The sequence below is a fragment of the Caenorhabditis briggsae genome (genome assembly GCF_000004555.2).
Source record: "Caenorhabditis briggsae complete genome, chrX, whole genome shotgun sequence".
Classification (NCBI taxonomy): Eukaryota; Metazoa; Nematoda; class Chromadorea; order Rhabditida; family Rhabditidae; genus Caenorhabditis; species Caenorhabditis briggsae.
In genome coordinates, this window is record NC_013491.2 from 13421761 (window position 1) to 13447589 (window position 25829).

At 38.0% G+C, this 25829-nt stretch overlaps 6 protein-coding genes and 1 non-coding gene across 7 annotated transcripts; 4 read left to right on the forward strand and 3 right to left on the reverse strand.

The window, feature by feature from the left end:
- Positions 1-1337: 1337 nt before the first annotated feature.
- Positions 1338-4491, forward strand: Cbr-ref-2 (the record flags this gene model as incomplete). The annotated part of the gene is made up of 7 exons (XM_045240008.1): positions 1338-1422; positions 1492-1582; positions 1711-1900; positions 2265-2388; positions 3584-3696; positions 3746-3802; positions 4237-4491. The coding sequence occupies 7 exons, from the start codon at positions 1338-1340 to the stop codon at positions 4489-4491; spliced, it is 915 nt and encodes a 304-aa protein (XP_045096057.1).
- A 2519-nt stretch (positions 4492-7010) lies between these two features.
- Positions 7011-10246, forward strand: CBG16784 (the record flags this gene model as incomplete). The annotated part of the gene is made up of 5 exons (XM_045240009.1): positions 7011-7050; positions 7684-7760; positions 7925-8296; positions 9745-9903; positions 10175-10246. The coding sequence occupies 5 exons, from the start codon at positions 7011-7013 to the stop codon at positions 10244-10246; spliced, it is 720 nt and encodes a 239-aa protein (XP_045096058.1).
- A 2858-nt stretch (positions 10247-13104) lies between these two features.
- Positions 13105-18539, forward strand: Cbr-deg-1 (the record flags this gene model as incomplete). The annotated part of the gene is made up of 16 exons (XM_045240010.1): positions 13105-13452; positions 13500-13598; positions 13693-13941; positions 13963-14061; positions 14104-14168; positions 14615-14750; positions 15081-15192; positions 15315-15362; positions 15856-15917; positions 15972-16129; positions 16187-16448; positions 16501-16717; positions 16763-16911; positions 17267-17338; positions 18209-18311; positions 18355-18539. The coding sequence occupies 16 exons, from the start codon at positions 13105-13107 to the stop codon at positions 18537-18539; spliced, it is 2364 nt and encodes a 787-aa protein (XP_045096059.1).
- CBG28507 lies at positions 17799-17871 on the reverse strand. The gene has a single exon. It is a non-coding gene (tRNA).
- A 299-nt stretch (positions 18540-18838) lies between the features above and the next one.
- On the reverse strand, positions 18839-20445 carry Cbr-mec-7 (the record flags this gene model as incomplete). Its single annotated transcript, XM_002645055.1, has 5 exons — positions 18839-19005; positions 19050-19368; positions 19428-20082; positions 20134-20261; positions 20389-20445. The coding sequence occupies 5 exons, from the start codon at positions 20443-20445 to the stop codon at positions 18839-18841; spliced, it is 1326 nt and encodes a 441-aa protein (XP_002645101.1).
- Positions 20446-21122: 677 nt separating this feature from the next.
- Positions 21123-25809, reverse strand: CBG16787 (the record flags this gene model as incomplete). Its single annotated transcript, XM_002645056.2, has 6 exons — positions 21123-21218; positions 21262-21342; positions 24011-24091; positions 24895-24972; positions 25337-25488; positions 25680-25809. The coding sequence occupies 6 exons, from the start codon at positions 25807-25809 to the stop codon at positions 21123-21125; spliced, it is 618 nt and encodes a 205-aa protein (XP_002645102.2).
- Positions 22943-23882, forward strand: CBG16788 (the record flags this gene model as incomplete). Its single annotated transcript, XM_002645057.1, has 5 exons — positions 22943-23062; positions 23177-23360; positions 23443-23548; positions 23593-23686; positions 23739-23882. Coding segments are annotated over 5 exons (648 nt in total), but the record flags the coding sequence as incomplete, so codon positions are not given.
- Positions 25810-25829: the final 20 nt, after the last annotated feature.

The window sequence follows — 25829 nt, forward strand, 5'->3', positions numbered from 1 at the left end:
AGCACTTAGAAAAATTGAAATTTATCAACTTATATAAAGCATTGCTATATGTTCAAACGATATGTTCAAACGTGTTTTTTTATTTTTCAATTTAAAGATTTAAAAAAAACCATAACCTGTGAAAGAAGGCCCTAATACTGTCCAGTTTGAGTTTCTTCAAGTTTTGAATCCAAATTTCTGGAGAGATTAAAATCAAAAAAAAGTTAAGAAATCATTTTCACAATTTTCGAAAATTAAATGGAAAAGTAGATTTTTTTTATAAATCGAACAAAAAATTTTGAGCAAAAAGGCAAAGCTAAAACAATATGTTTCTAACAGAGTCAACTGTACAATATCTAGGCAACTGATAGTGGACAAAAGATAATGAAAATACGAGGTGAGCTAATTATCACCTCGGGTTGCCGGGATCGTCGGTGATGATTTATGAATCTTCCGATTCCTCGTATCCCATAATTTTGGCCTTGTGTTCAGTAGGCAAAACGTAACACGAAGGTGTTATATTAGTTTAGATTATTAATTGAATAAATTCTTCAGTCCAGTGAAACTCTTAGGGCTCTTTGAAACTTTTTGGAACACTTGAACACTGAAACAATGACGTTGTTTTTTCTATTTTAAAAAACGTTCCGAATTACAACCGAAAGTGAGTTTTGAAGTTTTAACGAGCAGATGCGAAATTGACAAATGGGACGTTTCTGTCAGAAGTTTTGTGCTCACTTTTTCCTTTTTTTGAAATTTCGCACACCAGGTGCCTATACTCAGTTTCTAATGTTTGACACATAGAGACTTCGACATATTCGAAAATTTGCTTTTTGGCTTTCAATCATTCTTTTTTTCCTTTTTTTGTAGAAACTGAGTCAATATTTTGGGTTTATTCAATAATTTAGCGGATTCAGAATGGAGTTAAAAACCATCCTTTATTAGTCTCCTTGCACATGACCCTCTTCTGCTATCGATATACTTCTTTCCATATTGTCACAAATTTCAGTGAGTTTTATTTCCAATAACAATCACTCTTCATTCTTTGTATTTTTTGAGTCCTAACCAGTGTCTCTCCCCGCATCATCCTCCCATTCATTTCGTCCATCGCGTCGCCCCGCCTCCACACACCTCCTTTCCCACCAATCCCAGTGGGAGGCGTGGTCGTTTACATTGTATCATCAGGCTGTACCTAACTGAGGATACCATTAGCTTGTTTGAGTTGATGGTTTCTAGTATCTTCAATTTACAGAGCCGATCCGTGCTCTTTTTGTTTCTCATTCATTCATTCTTTTATCAACGTTTGATTTCAAAACTTTCCAATTTAAATTCAACTAATTAAAATTTTCAGCTCCCTCAAAATGAACAGTGAGTACTATACACAGCTACAGAGTTCAACCAGTGTTGCTCAACCAGAGTGGCAAGCTTCTGCTCCTATATACTCAGGTTAGTTCTTTTGGCTATTCCTTTCAAAATTTCGATTTTGTTTGTTTTCCAAATAATTCTAACTTTCAGATCCTCATGCCTACCCATCGAACTATTTCATGAATATTGCACCAACAACTTTCATTCCAACACCACCAGTGGATTCATACTTATATCCAAAGTAAGACCAAAACCAACATTTTTGAATTCGTCCCCCACTCTTTCTCTATTGTCTTGGACATCGTTACAAAAACCACAACTCTCACCCATTTTTCCTTTTTTCGAAATTCAAGGTCAAAACCTTTTCAGTAATCTCGGGACATACGGCGCCGACAAACAAGTACAGTGCTTATGGGAGACGAATGGGCAAGTATGCATGCAGATGTTCCAGGATCCGGGGGAGCTGTCGACTCACTTGAGCACACATCATATCACACATGAATCCAGCAAATTTGTTTGTTTATGGAAAGGGTGTGAACGAAACTTCAAAATGTTCAAGGTATGTCAAGAGTCTCGGTTTTGGAACCCACTTAAGTAGCACCTTCTTAATTAGGAAATTTTGTAGAATAGATCATCATGAAACTTTTTCTAGCCCGTTCAGAGAAGTTTTCTAGGGTTACTATATTTTGACTTCTTTTTCTTCCAAAGCCTCCATTTTTCTCACTTTCCTCGCTTATAATTCTGCTGACCCGTGCTCGGGGCAATAACCAGAATTGCGTCATAAGTTTTAATTGTCTCCAATTTCTCTATTCTTCGCTGAACACAACACTCCCAGTATTAAACTACTCTCTCCCCTGCAATTATGCTTACTTGCACCTTTGCGTAATCTCGAACACCTTCATACAATATACTATACATTGCAGGCCAAGTACAAATTGGTGAACCACATGAGGGTCCATACCGGCGAGCGACCATTCCTCTGCGATTCGTGTAACAAGGTTTTCGCGAGATCGGAAAATTTGAAGATCCATAAGAGAATTCATTCAGGTTGGTGTGGTTTGGGACAAGAATGATATGGCCACAAGAGGGTGGTTGTTGTTGTAGGAGAAGGTGTAATGAGGGATTAGTATTTATTAAGGCCCACTTCATGAAATGATACAAGGTATTTCTCTGTCAAGTACCTGAAGGGCAGGTGATATTTTTCTTGCCATAGCTCTTGAGTTCTACGCTTTCCCCTCTCGAAAAGGCAATAATGATGGCTGTTCCATTCATAACAAAAAAATGTGCCTCACCATAAATTTATTGTGAATTCCAAAGAAAGCAAAAGAGTGTTATTCTTTATATTCAGATCCGCAACTTTTGAGGATCGCCAAGATTTACGATGTCAGTTTCTTCTATTGTCAAGCAAATCTCGAAACGATCCTATTTCGTGCTTAGTGGTCTCCTTTCTCTCAGTTTTCCTCTTTTTCCTCTTTTGTGATAGTCTCGCCTGTTTATTATTCACGTTCGGCCATCAATACCGTAATCCGTTTATAGAAGAGGCAACAGATACATTTCGGGTAAAAGAGGGATCGAGAGTAATTTCTAAGGAGGAAAGGTGGATTTAAAAAAGGGTTAGAAAATATTTCAACAGAGGAATATATGTTCTTTGGAAAAATGTTTGGCTTTCTGACGCCATCTAATTATGTGATGAAGCAACCTTTGAAAATTAGCCGATGATAATCTTCTCATCATGTTGGGATGCTTCTGAATTACATAATGTTTAGACTACAGATTTGGCTTCCTCTCTTTTATCCGTGCCGCTTCCTCATGCGCTTGTTCGACCGTATCGGTGACGTAATGATACATTTTGAGCATACATATATGACAATATTTGCATAATTGTGAATTTTAATTTTTCAATCATTTCGATGCATAAATAAGAATAAAAATGAGCATGGATTTTAACGGATTTTCATGCATTTCCATTAGCATTCATTAGCAGCTGCAACAGATTTTTCATTTTTGCACTGTGCCAGCCATCATTGTCCCATCCTACAGTACTATTCAAATATCTCAGCTGTCTTATGGATTGCTGATTTATTGGTGCGATTATTACTACTTAACCCCCCGTTCTCAGCCACAATTGAACCTTCACACCCAGATTTGGCACCAACATTCCCAGAGGGAAAGTTATCAGCGTGGTGCGATGGGAATCAAACACCTGTGCACGGGAAATAATCAATTAGCAGACAGTTTGCAGGCGAAAAACCATTCCAATGCACACACAACGGATGTTCCAAGTTCTTCGCCAATTCTTCAGACCGAAAAAAGCACATGCATGTTCATTCCAGCCACAAGCCGTATACCTGTGTGGTAGGTTCAAAACTACAGTAACCCGAAAATGAACCAATGTTTATTTCAGCACCCAGATTGTGGAAAACAGTACACTCATCCCAGCTCTCTACGTAAACATATGAAGGTGAGAATATGATGAGATTGACATGTTTCTATTGTCTCCATGGGGGTTTCACAGTAGGAAGAAGAGGATTAACCGGAGGAAACGAGGGGTTCATATATTTTTCTGGTTGGGTGAAGAGATCTTATCTAGATTAATAAGCGTGACATAACGGAATGAAGAACTTTGTGATTTTTTTATAAAATTTAATATATCTTTCGAGAACCGTAGTTAGAAACTAGTTTTTTCGTAAGAAACTGCGTAGCACTTCTTAGCGGACCGTGCGCGAATTTGATTTACATTTATGGCGTTTCGAATGGATTGAGACATTCTGTCTACCTTCTTTATTCGATTCAAAAAGAGAAAATGAAGATGCAATCTTCTTACAGTAGGTTAGTCAAATGTTTGAATTCGTCGTAGTTCTCAGAAGTAAAATGTCAATGACTAATATAATTTAGATTCACGAGACTGACAAAAAGGGACAAATGACGCCCGAACACGACGAGAGCAGCGACTCTGGACACGCTTCAATTGGAACTCCAACCACTGACGAGAGCTCCACATTCTCACCGGAAAATTTGAAGCAAGATCAACATCAACATTTATATACAATGCACAATTTCATGGATCGTCCGAATCCATTCATGCAAATGTATCAAAATCAGTTTATTACACCTCACTATTCCATGGTGGCTCCGAAACTTGATTATTAGGTCTCCAATTTTTTTAATTTTTTAAAACTGAGGAAAAACTTTTATTGTCATAGCTTTATTTCCCAAATTTCTTTCCTTCTCTTCTCGCCGTGTCCTCCAATGCTCCAGGATTCAAAGTCCCTTATTTCTATTCCAGTGATAATTTATTTTCCAAATTTTTTAAATGTAGCTCTTCTCTGTCTCCCTTATTGTATCTACTCTTCCGGGTACACTGCCTTCATTTTGTTCAACCTTTTTCCTTCTTTCTCCCCTCACATCCGCCCATTATCTTTTCAATAGACGTTGCTTTTGTGTGGAATTTTACACCATCAATAAGCAAAACGACGTTGGTTTCTTTAATTGCTCCTCACCTGCTTGTCCCACCATATTTTCGAATTTGTGCGGGATCGGCGTTTTCTATATACTTCTTCTTGTGATCTAATTTGCACTGTAGGGGTTTCTAAATCATTCTGACATATTTCTAATTGCCTTTCATTGTCTCTAAACTCGCGGTAACAAAATCTCAAATATCACTTACACCTATTATTTTTTCCTGATTTAATAAAGTTTTCATTTCCAATCTCCTGTGCAAAACAAAAATCTCTTCATGCGTTTCCTTGTGACTTCCCAAAACTAATTACATGGTCCGCATTGACTTTTGTGGGGTCATCAATTGCATAACAATAGAGCACATCCACAAGTTTATTCTATGATGTGCTCCGTGTTTGCCGACCAATTGAGAATCACTATTGTTACGTGAAAAGTAGAACTAGCTGCTTGCCTTGTTATATGAGTTACTTTGTTGTGCATACATCAATGATAGACAGGAAGAATTTGTGCAAGTTTTGCCATGCTTCGTTGGGTAGGTTTTTTTGAAAAAAGAGATTGCAGAGTGCAAGGTGTCAATTCAGACGGATTTCCGGGCAACCAAAAAGGAGGAAACAGGAGGAAAGAAAACAAGGAAAAAATATATCGCCCCGCAACATGTTCAATTAATTATCTTAAAGAAGGCACGCGACCGCTTCAAAGGCACCGCCACCTACATGATTGCTTACTATCTTGTTCTAGTTTTTAATGGGAGTTGGCGGTTGGGTTTCAAATTTTTGGTTTTGTTAGGAAAAACAGAAAAAGTTGGGAATAAAGAGGGATGTGATCTTCATCAATGACTCATCAAGTTGATAAACTTGTACTGATTTAAAATCGAGAAAAAAAATTAACAATGAAAAGAACAAAAGCTAAAAATGGATAAAAATCAATCAAAAAGGCGGCTGGGAAATGTAATGTTCCTGGTCTACACAAAAAATAAATAAAATGCCGGCAATAAAAATATGATAAATATTCTAAAACAGAACTTTGAGCCAATATATCTCAATTTCTGTAATTATAAATCAAACACCCATGAACTAAAGAAATATTTTAAACAAGATAAACAAAATTTCGACAGTTTACCCCTTTTTGATATTTATTACGGGGAATGAGATCTAGGAACTTAAAACTGACTACTTTCTAAGCGTTCTATTAGAGTATTTACGAAAACCAGTTTTCTTAGGTCATGTGGATTTGTGAATTTATCATTTTGGACGCATTTTTAAAAACTGAAATCAGAAGTCTTTGAACTTTTTAAAAACTTTCATTTTGATCATTCCATCTTAACTTTTATATTTTCCTGAAGAATTTGCAAGATCATGCTGTCAATCTAAAATCTAAGATATTTGAGATGGGCTTTCGCATTCTACAAAACAGGAACACCTACATGTATGCATAACATCCGATTTCTTCATGCAACTCCATATCGTTTTTTGAAACTGTCTCCCAAATTAAATGACAGGTTCTGTCGGGGTTTAAAAAACAAGATTAGTCTCCAACTTCAATTTATCTTCATTTTCAACATTTTTCCAAATTCTGACTCAGGTTCCCACATTGTTCAATATGAAACTGTGCGCATCTTTTTTCACTTCCATTCTTCGTTTCCCGTCGATTTATTATTTTAGCGCGTGTCCGACGAATCTCAACGGGTCGATTTTGTCTCCCATCCATGGGAACGTAGTATCACATTAATCATGTGGTTTGGACAAAACATGAATAGATGAAAATTGAATGGAACACTTTTTGACGAGTGGAGAAAAATTGTGGAAGATGCGAAAAGTATACATAGAACAAAGAATATAAATGGAAAAGTTTTTAGTAGACATGTGTAAAGTTCGTTTCACAGGAAGCTACAAAAACGGGGATGTCTTTTTAATGAAATCCAAAAAAATGTATCCTTTACTGACCCAAACTTGCCGGTCAAGATAACTAACTTTGTTACTTGAAAAGAAAACTCCGAGAAAAAACAGGCGAAAAAAATTCCCACTTCCAGGAACAAAGATTTCCTTTACATGGCTAACAAGCTTACAAAAGGCAAATCCTAGAACAACAAACCGGTAAACCGTTTTGTGTATGTTGATTCGGTACCCACTAATTTGATTTCTTGTTGTTTTGACCTACCAACACCTCGAGTTAATTGTTCCGGTACATCTTCTTACACCTGCCTCACAATAATGAAGTCGCGCACGCCGAGTAGCCGTGGAAGACCTATACGTGAGTCCTTTTTTCTGGTACATCAAAGGTTTTTCCATTTCAAAATTCCCCTAATATAAAATTCGTACATTTTATTCTAACATATGTATGTTACGTTTGGTTTACCGAACACCATTTTTTTCGTCTTTGAATTATTTTTCACCATTGGCTCAGCCGTTGTTCTCCAAATTTCCCCATTTCACACGTCTCTCGAAACCACGAAATTCGAAAATTTCTGTTTGTATTTAGATTTTTCTTCTTTGGGGTCACAATCCTCCATTGTTGAGTGCTAAAAACGGAAATAGGCTTGGCGGCAAGAGTGAGAGAGTCGAATAGAATAGTAGAAGGGGGACCACAAACTGCCCACTGGGGAGCAACTTCATTAACCTTTTTTCGCCCAGGGGAAGGTTGCTGTTTCTGGTTTTTGTTCTCATTTTCATTTAGTTCTTTGTTTTGTTTCTGTTCCAGACTTCGTTTTTCCATTTTCAAAGTTGTTTTGGTTTGGCAGCAACTTTATCTTTTTGAAGTTGTGGTAGCAGTCGTCATTTTCAGTCTCAGTTCGTCTAGTGAGAGAAAATATTCTCTTTTTTTTAATTGAATAATCATGTGCACATCATTGTTAATAATTGAAACAAACAATAAAAATAATTTCAGTCGCAATCGAAGAAGACCATCAAGAACCGTTGGATACAGAGGTCAAAATGGGACCCGAAAGTCAAGCTCCAAAATCTGTGAGTAATTTTGTTGTCATACTCATTTTTTCACATCATATGTGTCTGATCCTTTAAGTTCATAAGAGCAATTGAAGTTTTTCATTTAATTTGTTCGAATTTGTATAAAGGCTACTATTAGCTAGCTCTTTTAGAATGGTTCGCAAAAATGTATATTGTTTTAGATTACACATCTGCTACATATTAAGCGTTTTCTCAATTTTGTGAATGATTTTTCAAACAAATATCCAAAAAATTCTGTTCCACTTATGACTTTTAATGTTTTTGAACTTGATCGAAACACTATGAGCAAAAAACCAAATAACTTTTGGAACATCCTTTTCTTTTTTACCCAAGTTATGTCTGGTTCATTGCTCATCCGCCCTCTTATGTATTCTTATGAGAAAGGTTTATTCCAGACGATGGGCGCTATTCAGCGGTTCCTGAACAATACCACAGCCCACGGATTGCCACGGATATCGAAAGCACGGAATCAGATGGGAAGAGGGTTTTGGGTGTTTGTTTGGTTGGCGTTCTTCTCTGTTTTTTGTTATCAGGTAACTGAAACTTTTGGGAGAATTCGGTGCAGGTTGTAAGAAGGATAACTTGTGAAAGGAGAGCTCCCCACACTGGGCTCCGGGACGTTTCAGAACCCGACAGTTCGGAACGCGACAGTTCAGAACCCGATGTTTCAGAACTTTTCTGCATTCTTGTATAGTGGTTTTTGCACACCAAATGAACATTGTTCATTTCAATTTGATGTTTTTCTGCTTTTTATTCATTCTCATCTACCGTACTCCAAATAATAATAGGTTCACACTGGGAATTTCTCAAAAAATCGAAAAAAATTGAACTTTTCAAGAACGATGTCTAGAAGTACGCAATAATTTTTCCGGCGAATAGGAGTCTCATTTTTCAATGGCATCGTTTTTTTTAAATTCAACTTTTTTGATTTTTTGAGAGATTCCCAGTGTGAACCTATTATTATTTGGAGTACGGTAGATGAGAATGAATAAAAATGCAGAAAAAAACAAAATTCAAATGAGTAACGCTCATTTGGTGTGGTGCAAAAACCACTATACAAAAATGCAGAAAAGTTCTGAAACATCGGGTTCTGAAACGTCGCGTTCTGAACTGTCGGGTTCTGAAACGTCGTGGTTCCGAAACGACGGGTTCTGAAACGTCCCGGAGCCCACACTGTCCTGTTTCAGTTGATTTACCGTCATTCCTAGGCAAGATATCAAAAAATATGTTAGCTGACAAAACACTTCTGACATTATAACAAACAATTTCAAAAGGTCACTCTATATTGTTTTGAGCTCAAATATCTCATTTTTTATAAGAAATATCAAACATTTGTCAACTAATGGAATGTTGGTGATATTGTCGAATTGAAAAAAAAACTGGGACCTGAGGATTTGGAAACCTCCTCTTTTTTTATCTGCGAAAAAGCGCGACAAAATTGTAATATTTCAGACTTTTGCCTCGTTCGAGCTACTTTCGCAACTAAGTTCGGTTTTAATGAAAAACAGATTCTAGAGATGCTAGCGATCATTTCCATGCCAAGAAATCTAAGTTTTGTTCAGAAAAAAATCACAGAAGTAAGTTTCGTTTACTACTGCAGTGATTTTTGGGCGAGGTTCCATAAATCGAAACGGAAGACAATAATATGAAACATATTTCATCTGTTGATAGATTTTCGTATCTTATATAAAAATCGAGATAATTGAACTCAAAGTTATAAAGTGGCTTTCTATTAAAGTATTCACGGTATATGAGATTTCTGATGGATGCAAAAGCAAGAAACCATAAACCCACAGTCTTATGTCCCTTCATAGTTTCTAGTTATAACCTGATGTCCCATAATTTTGTTAAGCTGTTCCAATGATCTCTTCTTCTTTTTTCTTTCATCATTTCGTACACCATTAGGGACCCCTTCTGAGAAGGTCAACGTTGGGTCAAAATGGGTGCAGACATAACAAAAAACTAATTTCCCTTTTTTCAGGCTGCTCAACTCTATGCGAAGTTTGTCCAAAAGCACCCATCGACAAATGTTAAGGTTAGTTCAAAACACAAAACAATTAAATTGAAATCAACCGAAATATCCGTGATAGAGATTGAAGCCAAGAGAGTTTCATTTCTTAAATTGAGCCTTGTTTTTGTGGTTTTCTGCCTAAGGTAATTGGTCTTATCTACCAGTCGACCCTCAGACGGGGTATCCCATTACTCGAATGAGTAAAAGAAGCAGAAAAGGAAGAGACGATTTCTGGGAAGAAACTCTTCAGAAGAATAGTGGAGGAAAACGATGTTGCAACTCTTCATTTTCTTTTTTCCTGTTAGCGTTTCAATTTGATTAGCTACTCATTTCGTGTCTCAAAAGGACAATTGATTCATTTCCGTTTTTAACTCTTGGTCTCGGAAATATAGTATAGTAGGTCTACCCATCAAAAACCTTGAGTTCCAATTTTTCGACGGAAGTCAACTACTCAACACTCCTAATGATATAGTCGCCAGTTTTCGACCCATAAATCTTGACCACTTTCTCTCTCTCTCTCCCCACAATTCTTCCAATTTTTTTCAATCGTTGGTGTTGGGCACAAAGAAATCTCCGATGGCACTAAAAGCTTACCCAGTTCCTTTTTTACGGACAGCAACTCTAGAGGGAGCAACCGAGTTCTTAATGTTTTTTTTCAAACTCCCTAATCCTTTTTGACGATTACTTCTAATCCACGCACCTCAGAAAGTGATTCAAAAATCTTAATGGTCCCAAAGCGGTCAAAGTTCAATTTTTGAAAAGAACAAAACCATTTTGTTCTTTAAGACCTCTCGTAAATCAAAACATTTCTCTTCTCCTTGGGTCAGTTGGTCACCTGTTCCAAAGGAGTCAAGAATATTTCCCAGAATCCCAGCTCGACAAGCTCATTTGTTATGAATTTGCTTTCAGGCGGGAGTCGGTTACGGGCTCGCACCTATTCATTTTTCACTTTGCACCTCCCAGTTGATGTTTCGAAAAAAAGTACATTTGGTTTTTTGAAACAGTAAAAAAACGTCATTTGGAACTAAGATAGCTTCTATAAAACACAATGTTTTAATGAAACATTTTTTCTTGATTTACTTGGTTTTTTGAGCTCTTATTTACTCAAATTTACTAGAATTTGTAACAAAACTTTAAACCATTTGGAATCTAATTTCTCCTTCAATTGAAATCGCCTCACTTGTCTGGGAAAACTCCGCCGGAAGTTTTCTTTTAGAAAAATAAAGCAAAAAAAGAAAACAAAGGTTACATTTTTTGTCTATTACATTCAAATAAACCTGCTTCACGATGCATGTTCTAATGTTCTCCTATCGACACTTGAGAATGTAAACTCAAAACTTAGTTTTCGTTTCCGTTCCATCTCCTATGTCGTTTTTGCTCTTTGTCGGCTCACTTCCCTCATTTTTCATCTTTGAAAATCATAAAACTACAGTAGGGAACGTGATTTTTCGATTTGATATTTGAATTCAATTTCAATTAAAAATATTTGTGATCTGTTGATAGTGATTTATCTTCTTGTGCTTCCCCTTTCCTCTTGTCTTCACTATTGTGACAAGCAGCTGATGCTCGGGGAGGGCATGGGATCCCCCGCAATGATAATTCATTGTTCATTAACCAGGATGAGAAACGAGCGTTTTTTTTTTGTGGTGATAGGAAAGTGGAAATAAGTTCCACTCCGACACTTTTATTACTATCGGAATAAATGCTCTCGCCAGTTTTATGACCGAATTCTCGGCACTTCTCCAGTTTTTTTTTAGTTTGGAATCTGACACTCTTTCTCTAGATTTCTTTTTGAAACTGAAGTTTTTGAAAGTAAGTAGAACGAAGGTGTCACTTTATCTATTTTGACGAAAAAAAGTGAACAAACATTATCAGCTGCTGAGTAATGAGGATATGAACTTTTATTAGTGAAAAATCATGTTGTAAAGCAAAAGTGAGAGAACCCACAAGTTCTTCTGAAAAAAAAAGTGAAAAGACTTCTGTTCCTAAAAATTTGAATAAGCTGTTCAGGACACTAAACACTTTTTTTCAATTATAATGCTGCTCGATAACTCCGTTTTTGAATGTTTAGGATTCGCTTCTCCTATTTTGAGCCAAAAACTAAACCCACATTTCGAAAAAAAGTGTTGTCTAGGATTAGCATTTTGAGTTGCGTCCAAGTATCACTTTTGGAGTTCTTTTTTAAATAAGTGCAAACTCAAAAGTCTAAACTTTTGATATCAAAAGAGCAATGATTGTGCAGTTTAGTTTTTTACTAATGTGAAATTTTGAAAGTATTGAATAATTCTACTTTTCATTATGTTTCGTTTTAGAAACTTAAAGATTTTTTTTGAAACAAGACTCTATTCCAAAAAAGTGACGTTTTTTGAGGCCATTTATTTTGCCACATTGACAAATTCGGCGGATCTCTCTCGCTTCAGACTACAAAATTAGAAATGCAACAACACTAAACCATACATTCGGAATAGATTGTTGGTGCGTTTCGTGACGTTATCATATCAAATTTCTTTTCATTTTTGCAAAATCGAGAAAGTCCTCTCTGATTCTCCTCCCCCACATACAACACACAACACGATCCGTTCTATTCTCTCAACGAATTCTTTTGATTTTTGAACCTTCTGGCTTCACCGAAACACTTTTGTCTCTGACTCATCAGAGAGCGAAAAGGGGTTTTTCATCCCAGTTGACATTTTTTTTGGGAATGACGGAACCTTTTATCCTGGGTACATTAGCAGGTGCCTTTCGAATGAGCCTCTATCAATTTATCAAATCTAGCTGACCCGCCACTCTTTCTCTGTACCTTGTTTTTGTATTTTCCTTGGACCTTCTTTCAACTTCGAACTTCCGTTAGATCTTTCATCTAGATGTTACAAAACTATAGTTTGTGTTGCTACTTCTTAGTTTTTTCTGAATGCATAGATTTCATTTTTCTTTACTTACAACTTCCTTCTATTCTTTGGTCCAGTCTACTACTCCACATTTGTATTCATCAATTTCTAATGTCTTCCTCTCTAAACGAACCAACTTTTTTTTTCGTCTAGAAGACGTCCCGTCCACTCAAAAATTAGGGTTTATTTGTGAAAGTCAATTTTTCCTCAATCCTGCTCATTCTTCCTCTTTCCGCTACTTGAAGATATGTTGTTCTGTCTGAATATTTTTCAAAGTCTAGTCAAGGATATTAACAGGTATTCGGGCCAGAAAATCGGTTCAGGATAACGTTATAATACATAAAATACTTGTTCTCTTCACTATCACCATTTCTAAAATTTTTTGCAAACCTTGATGATTTCAACAGTCAAAAACATCCTAACTTTAGTTATATAACGGGCTATGTCAAGTCAACACAGTAAAACGAAAAAGACGCCGGGACGCGAAGATTACATTTATAGTCATGACATCCCGAAAAACGAAAAAAATGGTGGCGAGAAGTTCCACGGCTCTCCCACCAAATCCAACAATTTCAATCAAAGCAAAGACGATGAAACCATGAAGGCGAAAATGATGGATTTCTGCGACAAAACGACGGCTCACGGAGCAAAACGGGTGTTAATAGCGAGAAACAGTTTTTCGAAACTTATGTGGGGCTTGATCATTTTCTCATTCTTACTCATGTTTGCATATCAAGCCAGCAAACTGATTCTCAAATTCAATGCTCATGAGAAAATCACGGATATTTCGGTTGGAAATTCTTCCAAATATCAAATACTTAAAAATTTCTTTTTCAGCTGAAATTCGATGATGTGGAGTTTCCAGCCATCACATTTTGCAATCTTAATCCTTACAAGAAAAGTCTTGTTATGATGGTTCCTTCAATCAGAGACACGGTAAGTTTTCCGCGTCACTTGAGAGCAAATGTTGGAAACAAAGCTGCCCATTATCTCAACCAGGAACACTCAAAAACCTCATTTTTATTTTTAGATGGATGTGTACGATAACGCAAAAACGCATAGCAAAACAGAAGGAGACAAGAAAAAACCGAAAATTTCACGTAAACAACACTCCGATGCAAGTCAGCAGATGGTCCGCAAGCTGTTTGCCGAAGAAATCGAAGAAGGGATGGCGGAGTTGAAAAAGTCAAATTTGACACTTCAGATGTCAAATCAGGCAGCGAGAAATTTGACTGCAAGACGGAGATCCCAGCGATCGGTGAGGAAATTTCAGAAAAAAGTCAAAATTTGAAAAATTCAGGTGGAGAATAGAAGATACGAGGCAATTGAAGCACATTGTAAATGTGTCGGAAACATTGGAATGGAATGTATCCGTTTTGAATCACCACCAAGAGATCCGGCAAGAATTAATTAGCTCGAAAAAGAATAAAAATGTTTTTAGGGATCCAAGTGTATCTGTACCTACGATAGAGATATGGAAGTGGCCTGGCCTTGTTTTAACATCAGGTACAAATTGAAATAGAGTCAGATACAATAACAGTCAAAAAAGATGTGAAGACGACATGTTCTTCAATTGATTTTGATCCTTTTCAGGAGTCTGGAGCTCGTCTGTCAAGTTTCCAATCACTTTTGGGGTTATTCATGTAGCGAAAATGTGTATTTAAATGCATTTCCGCGCCCTCGAAATTCAATGCACGAGTGTCGCGAAATGTATTTCAAAGCATTTCGCGACATAACTGTAAATGCATTGAAATACATCGCGTGGCGGGATATTTTTTCTGGAAAAAGGGATGCGCCTTTAAACTTTGTGCAGGATTAGGAAAATTTCAAAAAATTATGTGTATTAAAAGTTTTTAATTTAACTTTACTTTACACCCTCCAAAGTTTTAAAAATGGTCCGTTTGAGCACCAGACTCCTGAAAATAAAAAAAATCGACTGAAACATTTTCCAGTGTATGGTACGACCACGAATGCCCTCTCTGTCACGATGACGGTTACTGTGAGCTATCTCTTCCGAACGGAGTCACGTCTTCTGACAAATGGCCTTGCATGTGCAGAAACCGCGGTGATACTACGAGTCGGGACGACGTGGGTTTAAATTTCTCTTCTTTTTCGATTAGTCGATTTTTAAACATTTTCATTAACTAATATAGTTTCAGCCACTTGAACTTATTTACGGATTGAAAAAGGTACAAATTGTGAAACAAATCTTATTTTCAGGAAAATTGAATTTTAGGCACAACAAGTATTCAGTTTGGGTTTTTGAAGATTTTATGTTTATATTTTTTAGTTTCTGTTTTTCTTGAGTAGTTGATTTCATTCTTCACCACTATTTCTGTTACTTGAAACTTCAAAATCGTAGTTTCAACACGATTTGCAGATGATCTTCATGGTTTTTCTCTTCAAATTGTGTTTCAGACTCCTTACTGTATCGGAAAAGCTGGTACAGGAAAAATAGAAATTAGGAAGCTCTGGCTGGAAAACAATATGACTACTACCACAACTACAACTACAACAACACCTCCACCGAGTAAGTTGGAAGATGAGGAAGAATTCATTTTATGCATGTTCACCTCAAAAAATAATCTTTGACAATCACAGCACACAAATGAGCACATCAGCACGTTTTTGAATTTTTCGCATTATTTCCAGCTACCACTACAACCACAACGACTACGACCCCGCCTCCTACAACTGAGCGTAAGTTTATTAGCTGATAATAAAAATGTCATACTGATTAGACTCCGCACATTTGTTCAAAACTTTTTTCAAATTAAGCACCACAAATTTTTACTTCTCTAACTTTGCCAGCTTCTACTACTACTTCTACCTCTACTTCTACTTCTACCACTACAACGACTACACCTCGACCGACAACAACAACGACGTCTACAACTACTACGACTACAACTCCAAGACCTACAACTACTACTTCTACCACTACAACCAGTTCTACGACCACGACAGAACCAGCAACAACTACAACTACTCCGTATCCAAGTACAGTTTCAATTCTTGGGTTTTTACTTTCATTTGATTTCAATAGCTTCCCTTTTTGTTAACCGCATGGTTTTGTTATCCTTTTTTTTGCACCTCTCTTACAGACCTTTAGAAAAAGTTGCAGTGAGTTTGAATCGGTTTTTAGAGTGTAGTGCCAGAAACTGAGGATTATGAAAAACCTATTCATTTATAGCACGACCGAATCAACGAGCAATTGTCAGCAACCCAGAAACCATCAAGGCTATGGGTTTTCAGGTACCTCAAAAAAACACGCTCTTATTTTTAGGAATGAGAATTTCATATTTTTAGGGAATGACTGATGGAGTTGCTATGCTGACCAGAGCAAAAGAAAATTTAATGTTCACCATGGCTGCGTTGTCAGATAAACAACGAATTGCATTGAGTCAGTCTAAACACGAATTCATTGAAATGTGCTCCTTTAACGGAAAAGAATGCGATATTGATGAGTTAGTCTCTTTCTAATATACTTTTCCTTTCAAAATGCCCAAACTATCCAACTTCAGAGATTTCCGCCTTCATGTTGATCCAGAATTCGGAAACTGTTTCACTTTCAACTACGATGTTGACAATAACTACACTAGTAGCCGTGCAGGTCCAATGTACGGTATCCGTGTTCTCCTTTTCGTGAACACCTCTGACTACATGTCGACTTCTGAGTCATCTGGAGTTCGTCTTGCCATTCATCCACCAACTGAGTATCCGTTCCCGGATACGTTTGGTTATTCTGCGCCAGTTGGTTTTGCGAGCAGTTTTGGAATCAAAAAGGTAGAAACTTATTGGATGACGTTGTTCCAGAATTTCAAAATATTTTTTGCAGAAGGTCATGCAAAGATTACCAGCACCATATGGGGAATGTGTTGAGACTAAAAAAGTGACAGATGGGAACTACATTTACAGTGGGTATGATTATCATCCAGAGGGTTGTCACAGAAGTTGTTTCCAAAATGGATTAATTGATGATTGCTCATGTGGTGATCCAAGATTCCCGGTTCCAGAAGGATATAAACATTGCTCGGCTTTCAATGCAACTGCCCGTATGTAGCAGAATGCGCTACTGTAATTCAAAATACTAATTTTAGGTGCCTGTTTGGAGAGAAACATCGGATCAGTCGGAGATTTCCATCATATCACCGAGAAAATGGACAAATGTGTTTGCAAACAATCATGTGAAGAAATCATCCACGAAGTTACATTTTCCTGCTCCAAATGGCCATCAGGTGCTACTGATGTAAGTTTGGAGACTTGAATTTTTCAAATTTTTTTGTTTTGTCATTTTGCTTCAATAATGATCATCTAATCACCTTTTAGCAACGCGTAAGTTGGGCAATACGGAAAAATCGCAAGGAAAAAGAGTCGGTTCATTGAAATGTTCTGGTTATACTTGGACCCCTTGTTCATAATCGTTAGAACCCTTCTTTTTAGCAGTGTTGTGTAAACCTTTGTTGAAGAAAATGTCTTATTCTGAATAACCACTCCTTTAACATCACATCACTCTTCTAGTCTCACCCTTATTACAAGTCACCATTCACATACCTTTAGTTCCAGAAAATTTATATTTTAATGTTGATGAATTGAATTTTCAGCTTGGCGATTGCGAGGGAATGACTGAAAACGAATGTGAACAGTACTACAGATTGAATGCGGCCATGATTGAGGTGAGTCTGGTAGATCGAGGTTCAGATTTTCTGAAAGTGAAGACTATCAAAAGTTTATGGTTTGAACCCACCGAACAGCAATTTTACAAATCAAAAATTTCAATATTCGTAATGTAGTCTCTAATTTCTGACTAAATGGAGGAGTCTTCTTTCTGGTGAGCACTAACCAGGAAATATGAAAGCTTAAAAACTGAGCTGATAATTCTCAGGTCTCAGTAACAAAACAAAAAACGAGCTTTCCACTTTGTATTTAGCAACTTTCTTGTACAAATTCCTTTAAGTTCTATTTCTGAAATTTCGACCTAATGTTTTTTTTTAGCTTCATGCAACTAAACCAATTATATTTTAAACATCCAAAATGAGATATTTTGTTCCGAAAATAGCCTGTCGTATATATGAGATATGTCTAGCACCATTTTAATGTTTTCAAAAGTTCTTCTCCTAAAATTAAAAAAATTTTCGCTCCCGGGTGGGCTCGAACCACCAACCTTTCGGTTAACAGCCGAACGCGCTGCCTATTGCGCCACGGAAGCACATGGGACACTCTTCCTCTCTTTTCTTCCATGTAGTGCCTTCCATCCCTCCTTTCGAACTTTAGCGAGGGCGTCGGGAAAACGGAGTATAAAAGAAAAAGAGAAAAAGAAAGTTTCGGCTTCATTTTGTCGCGAGTGTGCGGCCTCGAACTGATTTGATCTCTAGGTGAACGATAATTGCAATTCTGATGAGTGGTCAGCAGTGGGAAAGGAATGCAGAATGATAGCAAAAGTGATATTTACCGCACGTACGAATACTAACCATGCTATCTATCTGATAGCAAATATTATCTCAAAAATGCGGAAGTGAGAACATATAAATCGTACGATTCTGCAGGTATTCTACGAACAACTGAACTACGAATTGTTGCAAGAATCGGAAGCCTACGGTTTGGTCAATCTTATTGCCGATTTTGGAGGGCATTTGGGTCTTTGGCTAGGTTGGCATTTATTGAGAAGATGTGAGAAAATATTTATGTTTAGGATTCTCTGTTATCACCGTCATGGAAGTATGCGTCTTGTTGGTGGATATGATATCGTTGTTCTTCAAAAGCCGACATGAAGAAAAATTGCTGAGAGAAAGCACGAGAAGAAAAGATATTCCAGAAGACAAGCGGCAGATAACAATTGGAACTGCGAAAAAAAATGATGCCCTTGTATCCATATAACACTATTTTTGCTTCTACGACTGGGTCTTCCCACTATTTAGGGTTCTGCTAATTTACTACACTTTTCAATTTCTCTTTTCTCTCCAGATCTCTTGTAAATAATTGCTTCTTGAAACGAACTAGAACTTTCCCTTCTTCGAATAAATGTCTCTTTCTTATTTTTTCAAACGTTTTTTTTTTCAGCTAAACAAGATTTATTACTTGTGAATTCCCCATGAAAAAAGAAGCAAAGCATCAATAAGGCAGAATAAATCGTAAAAGATATAACAGATTCGATCGATAAACTTTGAAAATTGGTGTTACTCTCCGTCGAAGGCTTCAGCAGCGTCCTCATCAGCGGCTGCCTCCTGGTACTGTTGGTACTCGGAGACCAAGTCGTTCATGTTGCTCTCGGCTTCAGTGAACTCCATCTCGTCCATTCCTTCGCCAGTGTACCAATGAAGGAAGGCTTTACGGCGGAACATGGCTGAAAATTTTTCATTTTTGAAAGCTACAAGATGATTAACAAACCAGTGAATTGCTCGCTGATTCTCTTGAAGAGCTCTTGGATAGCAGTGGAGTTTCCAATGAAGGTAGCCGACATCTTGAGTCCTCTTGGCGGAATGTCACAGACTGCAGTCTTGACATTGTTTGGGATCCAGTCGACGAAGTAGGAGGAGTTCTTGTTCTGGATGTTGAGCATCTGCTCATCAACCTCTTTCATGCTCATTCTTCCACGAAAGATTGCAGCGGCGGTTAGGTAACGTCCATGTCTTGGGTCACAGGCAGCCATCATGTTCTTAGCATCGAAACATTGTTGAGTGAGCTCCGGAACGGTGATAGCGCGGTACTAAAATCGAAATTTGTCAATTTTCGAAATCTCAAAGTCAAAGAGACAAAGTTCATTACCTGTTGGTTACTTCTGCTAGTCAACGGAGCAAATCCAGGCATGAAGAAATGAAGGCGTGGGAATGGAACCATGTTTACTGCCAACTTGCGAAGATCGGCATTAAGTTGTCCAGGGAAACGAAGGCAAGTGGTGACACCACTCATCGTGGCTGACACCAGATGGTTCAAATCTCCGTATGTCGGCGTGGTGAGTTTCAGAGTGCGGAAGCAGATGTCGTACAATGCCTCATTGTCAATGCAGAACGTCTCGTCGGTGTTCTCGACCAGCTGGTGAACAGACAGGGTAGCATTGTATGGTTCAACAACAGTATCAGACACTTTTGGACTTGGCACAACAGAGAAAGTATTCATAATTCTGTCTGGGTATTCCTCGCGGATTTTCGAAATCAAAAGAGTTCCCATTCCAGATCCTGTTCCTCCTCCAAGAGAGTGAGTGAGTTGGAATCCTTGAAGACAATCAGTGCTTTCAGCCTCCTTTCTGACCACATCCAAAACGTTATCAACTAGCTCGGCTCCTTCGGTGTAGTGTCCTTTGGCCCAGTTGTTTCCAGCTCCACTTTGTCCGAAAACGTAGTTATCCGGACGGAAGAGTTGTCCAAATGGTCCAGATCTCACAGAGTCCATAGTTCCAGGCTCCAAATCCACGAGGACAGCTCTGGGAAATTATATTGTTCAGATCAAGTAGATGATAACCTATGAGGCCCACCTTGGAACATATTTGTTGCTTCCGGCTTCATTGTAATAGACGTTGATTCTCTCAAGTTGAAGATCGGAGTCTCCAACGTACTGTCCGGTAGGGTCGATTCCGTGTTCATCAGATATCACCTCCCAGAACTGGAAACAAACAATTAAAGAGGGCTCCAATGTTTCCTAATCGTGCCTAGATACGCCAAAAAAGAATTTTTTAGGAAAATGACTTGAGCACGATCATATCATAAATTATAAAGACATTTAGACCCACCTTGGAACCAATCTGATTACCGCACTGTCCGGCTTGAATGTGAACGATTTCACGCATGATTGTCTGTCTCGTTGCCTACCAAACAAAAACCGATCACCCAATGGAACGGTTGTCTTGCGACTCGACTGGTAATAGAGACTCAAGATGCCAAGGCTCGCAAGAAAAGAGGGGTGGGGCCTTCCTTGTGCTAATAATTCATTCATAAGATGTGCACCACGCACAACCATCCACGGGCCCATCACCATATCTGTTGAGTCTCCTTTCTTCCAATACGAATGCACCAACAAATGCATAGAATTCGAATAATGAGGACGAGATGAGGAGATGGGATGTCGAGATCCACAAAAAGCCATTTTTGAATTGTTGCTCATGAATTTTTGAGCGGACACAGAGGGCTGGTATGGCTGTCTCATCACAATGAGTGCACTTAATGCATACAGGATGATTCTTCCTCGTTGGAAACCTTCTAAAACACAGAACAACGTTTTATTGATAGAACAACCCGAGTAAAATTATATGGAGATTAGCAAAAAAGAGGATGAAATTGAAAAAATGTAAAATGAATAGATGGAGAAAAATAATACAAAAGATCCAGGAATAAATAGATTAAAAATACAACATCAAATCGCATTTGTTGAGATATTTTGAAGCTCAATTGCTCTCAAACAATAGAGATTCCAGGGATTAGAAAATCACAAAGAGACAAAAGACACATGGCGAGAATTGTAGAAATGTTATAGCATGTGATGGGTTTGAGCATTTTGGAGCTTTTTCTGTTGGAGACGTCGTTCATGTTCCAGTTGGAGTTGCTTGCGTTGCTCCTCACGATGCTGAAAAATCATGTCAAAGTTTAACCTTCTTCTTAGAATATACCTCCTTAAGAGTGGTATCCAAATCATCTTCACCCCATCCCAGAAGATCGTCATCCATGTCTTCAAGTGCGGCGGTGACTCCCTGGAAATAAAAACCAGTCTTTATGAAAATTGTCACATTCTTCCTAATCTGACACATTTTGTCTTATTCATCATCACATTTTATTTCGTGTGTCTAATAATTCTTCCCCATTACACCTAACAGCTATGCAAAAACGCGGCAAAAAAAGAGTCAGAGGCATCGTCGCTTTTGCCTTGCTTCCTTCCCGCAATTTGCGCAGCCGTCCCGACCAATTGGCGGCTAGCTATTCATAAAAAGTTGACGGACAACCAGATAAACGACGGGGAAGGAATCGTCTCGAAAAAAAAACGACAAGACAAGAAGAATCTGAAGAAAAGAGACAGAGATGCTTCTTCTTCAGCAGAACCCGACGGGCCAGAAAAGTGGGAGGAGAGAAAACAATCGAATACCGTGTTCACTGATTAGCAAAACAAGTATATCGAAAGTGGGGACATTTTCGTTCGGTCGTTTATCCTCTCGTGTTTACTCGTTTGATCGCACATCATTCAAGCTGAATCATTTGATTGTCATTATCGTTTTTTTTATTCGTCGTGTTTTGGATATGGTTGCTAGTTAGGTGGTGATAAAAAGGAAAACAATAGTTAGCTCAAGAAAGTTAGTGAGATAGATAGCTATCATGTTTTATTCAGAATGATTGAACTAGTATCTGAAAGCTGACCATAATAAAAATAAAAAAACTAAACAACAATATGCTACAATCATTCATTTTTCTTTATTCCCCACATCTGCGTTAAACACAGAATCAGCTTATGCACAACTCATGACTAATTAACCAATTTTACACTTGTTCTATTCACGCTGAAATCCCCCATGACGTCACCAATACGGTTACCCCCAGCTTCTCATGTAAAAAATACCGATTTTTTTCAAGGTGGTCTGCAGTTCCTTGTTAAATTTTACTATCCGATACGATATAATTTGCCATTCGATTTCACAATTTTCAACGTCTTTCACTTTCCTTATCTTTTACCGCACTTGTTTACGTTAACGTTATGTGTGGGAGGAGAGGATACGAATATTTGGGACAGAGAAAAGGTTAAATTCAAAAGTCAGAAAAGAGAAAGGAGGCGGAGAAAACTAACGTCCGTTGAGAAACCGGTTCTAAGATTTTACCGAGAAGCACATATATACTTCTCACCTCTCAATTTCTTTCATTCGGTACTTATGTGCCAATACGAAAACATCATCTTGAACATCTATATCAAAAACTACCGTAATCCTCCACTGATCATCATGACATTGAACATTCTATTGTTGATGCACTTCATCGGTGTTCAATATCGCAGCTAGAAACTGGCCCCTTATCTCCAGTGTGAAGAATTGCCGTCCAGACACCCTCTAAACCGGGATAACTATCACTTTTCACTATCATTCACGCCCATTTTTATGAATTCGCAAATTCACCTTTTGTGATACACACAAGCAGGAAAGATAGATTTGAATCTCTTGCGTAAATTGAAATCTCTTTTCATGCCCGCCTCTTCATCTCTTTATCCGTTTCATTTACAAACCCGTCCCATTCAACTCACTTTGTTTGCGTTTTTTTAAAGAAGGTGTCCTTCGTTTCAAGTTGGACAGAAGTATTCCAATTTTCCATTTGCTGCAGGAACAGAAACAGATAATGCTGAAGCTAGTAATAGCCCTCGTTCTCCCAACACTCGCCTACTCAGCAGTTCAGTGCTACGTTGGTCAGAAGCTCTTCTCCTATGAATCCACAAATGTAAGTACGATTCAACGTTTTCCAAAAGGCTTGTTAACACTCTTGCTAACTTTAATGGTGAACGAATCTGCCTGTGTTCTATGTCACAACAGTAACTTTAACTCCAAATTCCAGGCAATTTGTGCCAAGTTCATCCCATACACGTGTGCCGTTCAATGCGAGTGGCGTAAGCAATGCAGTGAACACACGTCATTCAGCGCATTCCGCGGACGTCGCACTTTCGTTTCTGGCCTTCTTCTCAATTCGAAATCCTTGATGGTTTTGTGTTGCGCTTCATTGGCTACTCGAGTGGAGACAGGTGAGTAGTGAAAATACAAGTGAATAAGAGTAGTGGAGAAGCTAGCCCGGATTAACGCAATCAAAATGTTGCATGTTTGCAGACAGCACCGGTCGTGAGAAGTGTATCTGGAGAGACCCGGAATCCATCTCAGTCCTTGGTCCATCCATCAGAACCAATCCAGTATTGGCACCAAACCACTACATTCGGTTTGCCAAATTTTCATTAGCTTCTATTAGAATTCTCGTTTCAGTGACGTGAAAATGGAGAGAGATGGAAGCTCCCGTGTTGATGTGACCATTGAAGTCTGCCAATATCAATCCGAAAGAGACCATTGCAAGATTGATGTACACAGCTAACGTTAGATAAGATCACTCGCTAACTATAGTGTTTTTCTAGGAGATGAGCGAATTCGAGAAGAAGCGGTTCAACGTTATCAAGGGAAAGCTTGATAAGGCTAATGCGACTGGCGCCACGACGACGGAAGCGCCAACGGAGGTCAAGAACGAGGACGATTTTCTGAACAAAAAGCTCCGCAACTAAGAAAACTAGTTATCTATACGAAAACAAAACAGCGTACCTCATAATTATGTATAAATTGTCTTATTTTGTCTTTTTTCAGCCAATGTCCCAAACTAATAAAATAATTGATTTTTAAAATAAATACTCACCACATTCGATTCATTGAACTCGAATCGGTTTTTCTGAGGAGCAGCTGGTTGACTGTGTCCTCCACGTGGTGCCACGACTACCTAAAACAAAAAACTTCATTTTGAGAAAGTTTTGATTAATCATCAATTATGTCAGAGATGTTTGGAACAGAGTTTTGAATCCCAAAAATTCCAAACGGAATATTACGAAGTTGTTTTTCAAAATCAAATTTTGATCAGAAATTGTTTCTTCGGAACAATCGCTGTTGCGTGTCTCAAGCTAAATTACTTTTAATTCTTTTGCGTTTTCGAAATCTGTCTGTCAAATTTTCATCAATTTCTCGCGCTTTTGTCATGAGAGAATGGAATTTGGAAACTTTAAAAATCGTAATTCGAAATTTTGATATTCCAAAATTTCCAAAATCGGAACATTCCTTCCTGCCAATCGGTATCCGTTACAAGCATAGTTGTCGGTGGGCCGGCTGATAACTTGCTTCAAAATTGAAATAGTGAGCAAAACATCATACCAGATGATAGAGCTCAGAGTGCTATAGAAACTTCAATAAGAATCTACCGACATCGACAGCGGTATTATGGTCTTTGCCGGTCTTTTTAACCTAGTCGACGATTTTTGTCCGGTCCGGCTGCCAAATGTCGGCCAGCACCGATCACTGATCTGAATGCTTGTCGATTCTTAATGATGTGTTGCCCACACTTCCAATTTTGAAGCGAGTTGTCAAATGGCTTTTGCCGACGCGGATTCGGCTCGTCGACAAGTATGGTTCCAATAGTTTTTGTTTATACTTTTTTTCAACATTTTGGTGATTTCATTCAGATAGATCTGATGTCTTTACGTAACTTCCAGATCAATTTCGTCATTTTTTCAATTTATTTCCGATACTCACCTTTCTAGCGCTAGTGATTGTTGGCTCCAATGTGCTGAACAGGTCGTCTTCCGGCTTTGGCTGTTGGGTGTCGGTTTTCTGAAAACAAAAGCGTAGTCAGTTAGCAGAATACTTACAACGGCCCGGGTTTTTCTTCGAACTTTCACGGCTTGACGCAGGACGTGATTTTTCGAATATTAGTAGCAGTTCTTCACATTTGTTTCAATTTTTAACTTGACTTATAGGCCAACAACAGAACCTTCCTTGTATAATTTTTTTTTGAACATGTTGGTCTTCACAAGAAATATTTTTTAAACGAAACTCATGATTCATTCGCTTGACTTTCTCAAATTTCTCACGATTTGACAAACACCTTCTACTCTCATCTAGCACGTGACACGCAATTTTCACTCATAACGGTAGACAAGTTTTCTTCTTCTGACTGATTAACAGATCAACTCACCTGAGCGTTGTTATTTCTCCATTGCTCAATCTTGTCATTCACTTCTTCTTTCTTGTCCCAGTCGTCGTCGCCCCACGTGTCGGTAACTTCATTTTGTAGCAGTGATGCACGTTCTTCGCCCTTTCTGTCCCCTCGGATGTTGTCGACGACTACTGAAAAGAGATAAAATGATAAGTGCCTTATTTTTGCGAATCGTTTTCAGTTTGAGCAAGATTTTTGTGAGTCTTTGAGGGTTTTAAGCCAAGTTTTCAAGATTTTTATTGATTTTATCCGGTTTGCTTCAATTTTCTTGGAATTTTCTAGGAATTTTCCAGCTGAAAACAATTTTAAGACGCTCACATACCTTCAAATGGCACATCATCCATTTCCATTCGCTTCTTATTTCGATTTCCATTGCACAAACTCCGGAAGAAGGAAATAATCAATTGCAGGAGGCGCATGACGGACACGTATAGTGCCCTCACGATTGACATCTAAACATGCATAGATTGTA